This window comes from Anabrus simplex, chromosome 5 (assembly GCF_040414725.1).
Source record: "Anabrus simplex isolate iqAnaSimp1 chromosome 5, ASM4041472v1, whole genome shotgun sequence".
Lineage (NCBI taxonomy): Eukaryota > Metazoa > Arthropoda > Insecta > Orthoptera > Tettigoniidae > Anabrus > Anabrus simplex.
In genome coordinates this window covers 313,613,262-313,626,542 of record NC_090269.1, presented here as the reverse complement: position 1 = coordinate 313,626,542, position 13,281 = coordinate 313,613,262, and the positions used below count along the sequence as shown (strand labels likewise).

General features: G+C 38.5%; 1 protein-coding gene across 6 annotated transcripts in view; it reads left to right on the top strand.

The window, feature by feature from the left end:
• Positions 1-13,281, top strand: part of tral (trailer hitch) — a 220,629-nt gene that overhangs the window by 105,072 nt on the left and 102,276 nt on the right. For all 6 annotated transcript variants that reach the window (XM_067147534.2, XM_067147535.2, XM_067147533.2 and 3 more), the window contains exon 6: positions 4,379-4,640. In XM_067147534.2, coding sequence (XP_067003635.1) covers positions 4,379-4,640 — 262 coding nt within the window. The remainder of the gene's footprint in view (positions 1-4,378; positions 4,641-13,281) is intronic.

The window sequence follows — 13,281 nt, the reverse complement described above, 5'->3', positions numbered from 1 at the left end:
TATTTTACCTATTTTGATCTTGAGATTAAGAAACTTGTTGGGAATTTTATTAGCCTAGTTGGCTGTAATATTACAAGTTATACATCTCATCGTTGGATCCTTATTGAGCAACGTACACCTTTCTAAATAAAGTATTTTGAGAGTCCGCCTTTTCAATACAATATGTTTTATTGATTTACATAAAAGAATTTACATTATTATGTCTTAACGGGACATGTTTTGCCCACTGTTCTTGGGCATCATTAGCTTGTTCTTACACTATCAGATCAAAAATGGCCAGGATCTTAGGTATTTGTTTACTGATAAAATACTTAAAATTGTCAAGCTAACATGAATTCTATTTAATAAAATATGTTCTTGTGTAAATATATGGTCTGTGAAAACTTCCAGCTGATTTGATTTATTTTGACTGGTGAAATGTGCTATAGCATATATAAAATAACATTCAGATTACACACAATTATTCTGTTTAAAAAAGTGTTGAATATTTGATAAAAACATAGTGTTATGCTTTATAACTTTTGGGATGATATTAGTTGGTTTGAATTATTCAGTCTTCAATATCCAATGAGCATGTTCTGGATGGTTCAGTTGTGTGATCTTGAATATCCGATTTGCGTGCTCTCGTTGAAATATTCTCGAACTTGAGTGTCACCTTGGGACATTCATAAGTGGAAACTGATACAGCACTTGCTTTTCCCATGGTAGACCAAATTTGATGAATATATCTTCCATGCATTGCAGTTTCCTGTTGTCTTTGAGAGGACATAAATCGAGGAGGTTCTCCCTTACTACTAATTTTCTGTCAACACCTCTAATAAATGTGTCCGATGTTATTCTCATATAACGCAGTAGAAAATACTATGAAGTTCGAAATGACATAAATTAATTGTTGCACAATATAACCTGACAAATGTCTGGTAAGTTACAGTGCGCTGCATAAGGCTCAAACTTGCAAAAGAACGTGATCACATTGGACATAGTTCGTCTGCTAAGACTTCCAAAATCTGCTTTACAAATTTGTCGTCGCAAAATTGTCAGGAAGAATGGGCAATCAACAAAACTGTTTTGTAACCAGCATGAGCAGCTGTATGGGAAGAGTTCTACTTTAGTTCCTTCCTAGCGTAGATTATTGAGAAGAGTAAGTCTTATTTCACCCTCTACACTTCCGTATTGGTTTAAGTGATGTGTTCTGTAGTGATGTTTTAAATTGTACTTTACTTTATGCCTAATATATTGCCACATACCAAAAATTGTGCTGCTCCTTCAATTTCATAGAACAAGTAATCCCACTCCCAACTGGAATTGAACTGTACAATAGACCGCTTTACCATATTGCTTTGACTAGCCATTCTAACTACACCATGTAGGGTACATTGCTGTGGCTTTCCTTGTGCTATGACTGTGCATATTGCCATCTGGTCTTTACAGCACAAACTATTAGAAGTCTGCTGCTCTCGGCTCTGCCTGTGCTTGTACAGTTAGCTCAAGGAGTGGGGCTGTCTCATTTCCCACCTATGATTTACAGTAATGTACCCAGAGTAAAGGTATGGACAATAATACAGCAGAAAGGATGTTCGAAATAAATTATAGAATTTTGCCATGGATGCTTTCACGGCCCATACTTACAGACATGATATAGGCATATGCCGTGTCAAGAAAATAAGGTGAAATTTTTTACAGTTTTGCAGAGAACTGTGCTCTGCGTCATTGGAGGAAAATCTCTACTATCCACGAGAAAGACTTCTTAAACAATGAGCTTTTGAATTTAGACGTTGCAATAGAAGTGGAAATTGTATGTTCATTCGTCACCAGATGGCTCCTCGGAGGTGGTACAGCGCTAGTGTTCGAAGCGGAAGCTGACGGAACCATCGGAATCAGTCTAAGAGGGTCACGTGATATCTGTTCGTAACATTTGACATTGACAGGTGTATGATATTGACACAAGCCTGGAATAAAACATCTGGCGATGAGGAACATACGAATTTGGAAAACACGAGTCCAAATAACAGTAGTGAAGGGACAGGGAAGGGAACTACCTGCGTAAATCCTTAATGGTTGGCAACCAGGTATTACCTGATAGCAAGTGTCCCTGTTGAAATTGTTAGGATTTCTACGTATTTCCACAGCTTCCCATATAATCCTGGACCTGTAGTGTCCAGTGTGGGTAAGAACTCGAGCATCTTGGAACGCATGATGACCAGACGTTAGAGCATGCTCAGCTATTGCTGATTTGTCTGGCTGGTTGAGACGAATATTATGTTCATGTTCCTTGATACGGGTACCAATGGACCGGCATGTTTGGCCTATGTATACCTTACAGCAAGTACAGGGAATTTCGTATACCACAGGATGTAAAAGTGGGGACAATTTGTCCTTGGTTTTACCCAGACTGTCAGCAATTTTATTGGTGGTGCCAAACACTGTTTTTCTATTGTGTTTGTGGAGGATCTTGGGAATTCGATCTGTGGTGTTTGAATGTAAGGCAAGTAGGCAGTTCCCTTCACTTCTTCCTTCTGTGAGCTTTGCTTGGTCATTTCTCTGGAATGCAGGGCTCTATGAATCTGCAAATCGCTGCAACCTTTACCCTTGAACGTGACTTTGAATGTGCCCATCTCCACCTGGAATCCCAGGTGAAGCAGTATCCAGACATGTGTGGACAAGAGTGGCGTTGGAATTAAACTGGACTATGACAAAGAAGTGTGCTGTCACCACTGTTATTCATATTGGTTATGGAAAAAAATTGTGAAGGACACAAAGGTAAAATATGGGGGCAGGGAAATTAATGTAATGCTGTTTGCAGGTGAAATTGATATGGGAAGATGAACAGAGCAAGTAAACTTGACATATGCCGGGCTGAGTGGCTCAGACGGTTAAGGCGCTGGCCTTCTAACCCCAACTTGGCAGGTTCGATCCTGGCTCAGTCCGGTGGTATTTGAAGGTGCTCAAATACGACAGCCCCGTGTCGGTAGATTTACTGGCACGTTAAAGAACTCCAGCGGGACTAAATTCCGGCACCTCGGCGTCTCAGACCTTAAAAAAGTAGTTAGTGGGACGTAAAACAAATAACATTATTATTATTAAACTTGACATTTTGAATGATATTATTGAAAATTATGGGATGAGAGTAAACACTATAAGAGAAGAGAAAGGAATTATAAAAATAAAGGGACAAAACTGTGAAATTGTAGAGAGCTTAAATACTTGGGAAGCGAACTGATGCAGGAATGGAGGGCTGGACATAGTGGTCAGTAAAAGGATTCAACAGGGAAATGCATTCTACCAGAATATGAGAATCTGTTGTGGGGGAAGGAAGTACCATTGAAGTGTAAAGATGTGATTTATAACATGTACTACTTCCAATACTGACCTGGGCACTGAAAAAAAGACAGAGGAATGAAGTCCAAGCCAGTAAAATGAAATTTCGACTGGAAAGACGAGAAGACAAGAGTAAGGAATGAAGACATCAGCAAGGAAATCTTGAGTGGAGAAACCTTACGACAGAATTTAGAGGGATAAACTTAGATGGTTTGGACACGTTAAGAGCATTGAAGAGGGAAGGATGCCAAAGTGGATGATGGAGACAAAGATAGGAGGAGAGAGACCAGGACTAAGGTGGTTGAAAACTATCAAGAAGAGTATAATTAGAAGAAATCTGGATTGGGAGACAGTCAAGGTGGAACAATTGAGGTTGGTTAGAGGAAGGTAGAAAGGTGCCATAAACATCACAACCTAGTGGGAGCTGGATGAGGAAGTTGACTATTGTTTATAGATCTCCTTAATACATAAAAAAAAAAAAAAAATGTAAAAAAAAAAAAAAAAAAAAATAAACATTGAAACAATTCAGATTTTCAGTTTGTCAAACTTTCCTGTTCGTCCTTAATAGTAAATGCATTTCTTTTAATTTCTTGTGTATAAAACAAATACTAGAAAATTATTGAAATGTCTCGGTTTACTTTAGAACAATTTGAAACATACGGCATATGCCTAGTTTTTCAGGCCAGTTTTCTGGCTTTCGAGAAAATGACAGTTATGTACTATAAAATTATAAAATAAACAGTGGCTTTTTCAGATTTGCTCTACTTAAGATATCATTTCCTGGGTACTGTTGCACATGATTATCCTACTTCATTTTCACAGGCATCTGTAGCACTATGGAATGATCATTGAGTGCAGTAATGCTATTCAGCTAGAGATACTGAACTTGCAAAAGTAGCTTGTCAGACATAACAAAGAATTATTTTATATTATTAGATTCTAAAGCTTGTAGCTTAAAATTAAACTTTTGTTTAAGTTAAATACAGGAACACTAAATTTTCTTCTATTGGTGTGAATACAGTTAGTTACAGAGATTCTGTACAAATTTTAAATTTTTCAGATCATTCATCAGAATACACAAATGATGTCTCAGCGGGGGAATCCTCAACAGCAAAGAGGAGGATGGCTAAATCGTGGTGTTCGTCGTGGTAGAGGTCGAGGTTCAATGACCGGCGGATTTAGCAGAGCTCCGGGTTCTGGTCAGCAGCCTGGGTCGGGCAGCAAACCTAAAAACACTCTTAAGTTTGAAAATGACTATGACTTTGAGCAAGCAAATACTGAATTTGAAGAACTCAGAATCCAGCTTGCTAAAACTAAAATTGGTAAGCAAAAAGATTTTTCTTATTCTCTGACAAATGTGTGTATTGTGAAACTTTTTTTCCACGCTAATATAATAGATATAAATTTTGGTATTGGTGACAGTTGTCGCAGAAGGACTGAAAATTCTTAGAAAAGCTCTTCAGTTTTGTTTATGTAGATTTTGTTTTTAACTTTTAGACTTCATGTACACTACAGTATGATGAGAAAGGGGATGGTAGCGAAGCTTCCCATTCGGTTTGCATGTGCACCGGGCAACATTTTACTTGAAATTTTATTTGCTTTCGTAAGATGCAACATTCATTTCATTAAGTCCTTAGTAGAAATTTAATATGAATTGGCTACTCTAAATTAACCCCTCGGTGTGATGGATTTAAATGTTGAATCTTTTCTGTGCTGTGGGAGGAGTTCTAAGTATGGTACAGTATGTAAATTTTCTGAGATTTGTGCAAGACTCTGTTCACTGCAGCATAACTTTGGTACTGTTTTATTGATTACAATAACATCATACGCATCTTTAGAAAAAACTGTTTTTTTAGAAAGTATGCTATCGTACCCTAATAGTTGAGTGTGGTGTGGAACGTCTTAAAACATCCCTCAACGCAGTGAACCTCTTCACACCATTGCATTCCGAACTGTTTCTTTTCCGAGGTCCTGGGTTCCCTGTAGACTGTTCTATTTGACCTATGTAAGTAGTTGACATGTTCTCCCTTCAAAATGTATTAACCATGACATGCACATTCTGACCACTGTTACTCATATTCCAAACCAAGGACTTTGCATACAACGATGTCATCCACATCACTCAAATCTCCATTTGAATCTAACAAACTTTTTGTCAGAATCACTCAACTGTTCTCCTAAAACATTCTCTATTTCCATGCTAGAAAACCCAGGCTTGCTTGTAAAAGCCATCTCTACTCACAACGGAGGGAATGCAAGACGGTGAGTTATAAGGAAAAAGATCGGGGGAAAAAACTTCTCAAAAGAGCCTGAAGAGACAGAAATATGTTGAGTCTGGTTCTTCCCCAAGAGGAAAGAAAAATATAATGCAATAAATGTTCATAGTAGGCTCTAGATAGCAGACAAATGCAGAGGTGGTCCATGGTGGCAGAGATAAACATTCCTTGGAATATCACTCTAATTTCAGTGAACAAAACACTATCAGAGTATATCATTCAAAAGCTCAAACCTCCCACTTCAAGGAGAAATGAGTTAGGACACAGACAGCTTCAATCATAACCGCTGCATTACAGTAAAATGCACACAAGTACCGTGAGAGCTGTGCTCGTCACTCCACCATGCACAATGCTCAGTACATGACAAGCACTACTTGGCACTCCATGCTGACAGGTTAAGAGTTGCTTGTAGATTACTAGAATTCTACTCTGACTCATAGTCTTCGTTCCATTCACTGGAAATGCAAGTGGAGGTATCAAAAATTCCAGCATAGAGTGCATTATTAGTAACTGCAACAAATTAAAGGCTAAATTTGAACTGAGTGACTGAAGAAGTAGTTGTAACTTGTGTATGTTATGTGAGAAGCAAGGCTATTGCCGTATCATTATTGTATATGTGTGGTGACGGGAATTACAGATGTGAAATTGTAGTAGGACTGTAATTCCATTGTAAATATAGGCCTCTAATTCTGAAGAAAGTAGTCCACAAATAGGATGAAAAATGCAAGTTACTATTACCAAGCGCAGCAACAGTTGCAAAGATATGTAGGAAAATCGTTAGATTATGAGATTCCAGTCTGAAACTAGGAGTCTATTTTCTTTCCAACTAGCATTTGTACCCGTTCTTCGCACGTTTTTTTTTCTTTTTTTTTTTTTTTTCCAGTGGATTACATGTTTTCTTCAGAAATGTATGGGAAGTAACAAGGCTCTATTATCACGTTTAATGCGTCATGTTATACAGATATTTTCCTATGAAAGCACGTGGCAGTAATGTGAAATATGAAGCTGAACAAAGTGGAGAGAGGATGAGGACAATTTACAAATTTATTGGATGGTACAGTTCGTAGTCAGAAGTTCTACGAAATTCTCCATGGTTCTCGGGTAGCATATGTAATCTCTGACCACTGGCATGGCGGTCTGACAATGATACCTCCGTTAATGTCTACCCTATCGAACACAGCAAAATGGCATTCTAGGTTTTGTCGTTACCCACCTTGAGCATGCACGACATGTCCCACGGGACTTGGACTAAAAATCCGATATTTAGTTGTCATCTGCATTATCAGACATACAATAAATATGTATATGCCATAAAGGAACGGAAATAACATTCTTAAAAGTTTATTGTATACAGTCTTTTGATGGACTTAATGTTGATGAAAATATTTGAGTCTTCCTATAAATACAAACTCCATGTGATTACCATATCATCATATGCACCTGATAACACAATCCTGAGTGAGCAATTACAAATATGTACTTTGATGGAAATAAGTCCAGTAGATTTCCACTTTCAGGTGGGGTTAATTTCAAAGCCGAGCAAAATATTATGATATTCTTATTTTCTCCCGTTATGGATTCTTCAGATAACTGTAGCTCTGTGAGGGTGCCAGTCACTGGTTACAGTGCATGAAGCCCATAGAAAATAGTAACTTTCTCAGTCATTTGAAGAGTAAGCAAAATTATGTAAGTAATAAGAATTATTTAAAATGGAGTGTTTCACATATACTTTACAGATTTTTACACATAGTCAATACTGTGAGATCTCTACAGCCATTTACCTGTGATGGTGGAACACACACACAAAAGCTAAAAACTTCTGGTTCGATCTGGACTTGATCTAAAACAAATATATCAAAATATGGCGAAGTAAATGGCATTAGACAGCAGACCCCCCTACAATTTTAAAAGATACAGTATTTACTCGTATATCAGCCGCCATCGCACATCAGCTGCACCCATAATTTTTTGACCCAATATTTCAATAAATGTTTGCGCCAATTAAGGGTTCACATCCAGTTCGTGGGGTTGTCGCAAGAATGTGTCTGCAGTAACAAACTGAAAGGGCCACTGCTGCACACAGCCTGAACTATGTGGAGCTTGTTATTAAATATTTGTCATGGGGAAAGTTACGTTACATGGGTTCATTCAAGCTAAAAGCGGTGAAATTCACGGAAAAAATAACACAGCAACGAGTTGCGAGTTTTCTGTTCATGTAGACGTATGTAAGTAATTGGTCGTTATTCGTGGTAAAGTTAGGGCTCAAGGACCTCTTGTACACTGAAACATTTAAAAAATTACGTAGTATGAATAGGAAATACGGAGATATTAATAAAAATGATAGAATGTGTAACATTAGAATATAAATGAAAATAATTATAAAACAATAGTAATAATAAAGGACAGAAATACAGTACAAACCTATAACTAGCAAAAAATTTCATATTTTTATGAAAATATGCTCATTCATGCACTCGTTCACACTTTACACATCGTACAAATCAGCTAGAAGCATTCACAAAGTGATTTCGGCAGTCTGTCTTAAATCTCCTATGAGAACACAAATCTGTAATGTTAGCAGGGAGAGTATTCCACAGCTTAGCAGCAGTGACTACAAATGGGCAGTTGTAAGCCCTGGAGTAACTGAGAGATAGAGTTAAAGAGGAGCCATATTGTGTATCGTGCTTACGATAGGAGAGGTCATTATATTTTGATGAAAGGTATTTATTTACAATATTCATTATTGTAGTGTATCCCAACACATTGGAATATACAACAATATATAAATTATATACTAAAATAACTAGGGTGTTAGTACACTTAGACATAAACAGAGTATACAATGACAATGTAAGCACTAATAGTGAGAGCTTAATGTGTCAATCCAGTTAACAGCATCTGGAGTCAACGTTAGAAAGTCCTTCACATCACCCGAGTATGACGTAATACTAAACTGTAGCACAATGTGTTGGATGGTCTGGGGATTCGCTGCACACACAGGATGGATCAGAAATTTTGTTCCATTTGTAAGAGGAAGTCATTACATACTCCATGGTTTGTACGAATCCTGTTAGCAGTTTTCCACGTATGTCGAGGCAGATCAAAACCAGCTGGTTTAATTTGGGTATTTTAAACAGTTACTTCTGGCGGTGCATGTTTGATCCATTTTTCTTTCAAACTATCATTTATATTGAAGCCCTTATTGAAAAGTTAACGGCAGATTTTATTGCTGGATGTCTGGATTTTAACCTGCCAGACATGTAGTCCTGAATTGGAAGGTCAGGGTGATCCAATATTTTCTAATATTCGCATACCAAAGCATCCTGTCTTCTCAGTGCAAGGAGATGAATGTGACTTAAAGTTGGAAGCCAAAATGTTCGTGTATTTTTTAGACAACCTATAATTGGAAGCATTGTAGTATTGAGCTGGATGTTTAGCCAAACAGGAGCACAATATTCTGCTGTACTAGAGACTAGTCCCAGTGCAGAGCAACGGAATGTTGCAGCTGTTGATCTCAATGTAGTACCACACAGCTTTTGAAGGATGTTCTTGGAATGCACTTTGGCTGTAATATTATTGAGGTGTTGTCAATAAGTTAGGGATCTGTCAAGTGCGACAACCAAATACTTCGGAGTAAGATTATATTTAACTAGATTTTCATTAAAATAGATTTTCAGTTGTCGGTTTGCTTGTTTGTTATGAAGATGAAAATATGAAGATTCTGTTTTACTTGGGCTTGGTGCGAGTCTCCACTTGTTGTAATACTGCCATAGGATTGAAAGTCTGTCATTATCCTTTCAGTTTCCTCTAGGCATTTTCTACTGATGCCAATGGCTAGATCTGCATAAGCAAATTTCCTGCTTACAGTGTGAGGGATGTCTGCAATATACGGATTGAAAAGGGTTGGTGTGAGTACAGAGCCCTGTGGAAGACAGTTTTTTAAAGTTCTTTGATTCCTGATTTCCTTACCCAAGATAACTTTGAAATATCTCGTAGGATGTTATTTAATAATTGCGCTAGAGTTCTGCAGGGGATCACTCTTAAGAATTTCAGGAGAAGGCTCTCTCTCCATACTGTCATAGCCCACACCCCGTGGAACTACAGCCCGTGAAGGGCCTTGGCCTACCAAGCGATTGCTGCTCAGCCCGAAGGCCTGCAGATTATGAGGTGTCATGTGATCAGAATGACGAATCCTCTCGCCCGTTATTCTCGGCTTTCTAGACCGCGTTTGCTATCTCACCGTCAGATAGCTCCTCAATTCTAATCACGTAGGCTGAGTGGACCTCAAACCAGCCCTCAGGTCCAGGTAAAAATCCCTGACCTGGCCAGGAATGAAACCTGGGGCCTCCGGGTGAGAGGCAGGCACACTACCCCTACACCATGGGGCCAGCTTTACTGTCATAGGCAGCTGTCAAATCAATAAATACTACAGACGTCTTCATACAGTCTGGAAAGCCTGCCTAGATAGAAGTAGTAAGACTAAGGACTTAATCTATACAGCTCCTCCCTGTTCAGAAATGAGCTTGTTCATGTACGATATAATCCATAATTTTGCTATTTGATTTGATTTAGAATCATTCTTTTCAGTAGTTTATAGCAAGCACTGAGGAGAGCTATAGGGTGATAGTTTTCTGCCTTATTCGTTTCCTTACCAGGTTTTAGTTTCCTTTAGCTCTATAGAAATGCGAACGGTCTTCAGAATGTCGCTAAAGAACCGTACTAAGCATAGTTTGGCATATGGACCAGTATTCAGTGGGAATTCATTATGTATACCATCAAACCCACAGGGTTTCCCAGCTTTTATGCTTTTAAGTGCTGAACTAACATAGTCTTGCATAAATGGTTGTGAATATTCTGTATGAGTTTGGCAATTAAGCTTTGGCTTTTGTAAGTCCCTGTTTTACCATTATTGTATGTATTTTATCTTTAGGAGATCTTGATAAAGAGACGATTTGATCAGCAATTTGGTTGGACGTTCCCAGGGTTTCCTTCCTCTGAACAGGGGGACTAGCTCCAAGCTTTTTCAATAAGTTCCAAGCTTTCCTACTAGAATGTTTGAAGTAAAGATTTTTTGTAGTGTGTATCCGTTTCTCCCGATGAGCTACATATGTTCTGAGCAGTTCCTCTCAAATTTTATTGTCTCCTTGTAACAATTTGACGACTACCAATAAATAATAAACATATATATATATAAAACAAAATAATCGCTGGCTAAAATGAGTATAAATACCAAGGCAATGGGCGCCACCTGTAAAACAATTACAGGAATATATAACTATGTAGAGCAATGAGTAACTCCCTCTCCCAAGGCGACGGTCATCAGGCTCCAATTAATTGAAGGAACAAGAATCCACCTGATCGATACTTTCACTTTTATTTAGCCTTAGGCTATTTCAATAGACATTAGATTAAAAGTTCAGGACATGTTTCGAATGCGTTGCATTCATCATCAGCTGCTTGCATTTGGCAAAAGTAAAAATTAGCTAAAAACAGTCTCACAATTTTCTTAAAACCTTAAAAACAACTGTTAGTAGTGCGTGTGTGAATGGATGGGGGGGGGGGGGGGGGGGAAGAGGGGGGGGGGGGATGCATTGAAGGCGTTTGTTAGTTAAACTAAGACTTATTATTAAAAATCTTAATGTTAAAAACACTGATGGACTAAAATACAGTTCACTATGAGTCTTGTGAATTTTCCACACAAGCCACACCTCTCCACTCAACAGGAGATAAGAGACGTGAAAACACCGGATGCCTTCTCAAGGAAACTTTTTACTAATAGCTCAACAGAAATACTTCACACAGTGCATACAAGTTCTTCAGTAATCAACGAACTCATGGAAAATTCACAAGACTCATAGTGAACTGTATTTTAGTCCATCAGTGTTTTTAACATTAAGATTTTTAATAATAAGTCTTAGTTTAACTAACAAACGCCTTCAATGCATCCCCCCCCCCCCCCCCTCTTCCCCCCCCCCCCCATCCATTCACACACGCACTACTAACACTTGTTTTTAAGGTTTTAAGAAAATTGTGAGACTGTTTTTAGCTAATTTTTACTTTTGCCAAATGCAAGCAGCTGATGATGAATGCAACGCATTCGAAACATGTCCTGAACTTTTAATCTAATGTCTATTGAAATAGCCTAAGGCTAAATAAAAGTGAAAGTATTGATCAGGTGGATTCTTGTTCCTTCAATTAATTGGATCTTATAGTCGATACGGATATGAAGTGGATAGTATGGTCATCAGGCTGACGAAGCTCCAGACTTACTTTATAACCTTACCTGTTTACCCCTGAAATTAGATGTAGGTAGCATGCCAGGTTCAACCTCACTCCACTGATAAGATTTACTGCAAGTTTGATACCAGAACTTTACTCCCAAAATAATAAACAAAATATAAAGAATACCACAATAATTATCACTTAAAGAGACCCCCTCCTGATTGCCGTCCACAAAGGCAACGTACAAACAACTACGACCAACATTAATCATTACTTCACGAGACCTACTCCTTTGTCGTTTACAAAGGCAAATATACACACCACTAACAACAACCAAATCATTACTTCACGAGACCTACTTGTTTGTCATTTACAAAGACAAATATACACACTACAAACCATCAATAAAATTATTGATACTATATATACATTTCTTAACATACCTCCAGGTAAGAGTCGCACTGCACTCTACTTTTGCAGATCAAAAATCGTATTCCGGTAGAGAAAAGTAAGACGACTTTCTCTACGTACGGATGCAACCTTCTTTACGAAGAGCATCCCTAACCTTATTTACACACTTCATAGACGTCTTGTGTTCTTCACGAGTGCCGCCCAGGTTGATGTGACGCCTCAGGTTTCTGCAACTGTAAGTGGATGCTCGGCCGACGATTTCCTCGACCAAGAATCAGCTCTGTGCTCAAACACACATCCACTACCGAATCTCGATACTGTACGCATCACCACATCCACTGTACATAATCTCGTGGAAGAATTGTAGTCCAACTATTATACAGAGTTGGAGTTACAAATAAACACTTAAGTAGCGTCTTTGACCTAACAGCCACCAGAAACTCATTAGCATCAGCAACATATAGCGTGCTCACTCCGAAAACGATACTCAAGAACAATACAACATTGCCTAGGACTATGCGCAAAGTAACTCCCGTGCGCCGGTCCGAGTGAGAGACACACAGAATCAGACCGAAACAATCAGAAACAGCATTAGAATCAGAATAAGAATGACTTGCCGCACACGCGTACCTGCTTATATAGGCTTGCTGCACGTGATTATAGCGTCCTGGAAAGTTTACTGGTAGCAACGCTCTCACAGGCACATCTTGTCGCGTCACTCAGTCAACCCAATCTCGCTTAAAAACAAAGCCCTTGTATTGGCTATCGTGCGTCTTATGTGACATCGGACGTCCACTCACGTACATCCACATTGATCCACTCCAATTCTTCAGCGTATACTACCTGCCATACCCCGTGTTTCCAAGCCACTTGTTGCAACACATCCAACTGACTTCAACCGTCCTTCCTGATATAGTCGCAGTTTTCCCGGTTGCACAATCCTTACGGCTAGGCCATATTTACAGACTCTTACCCAAACGGAAATTTATACAAAATATAATGATGCACATATGCAATATTCCCTAACTACACATTCTTCTTATAATATTACGTT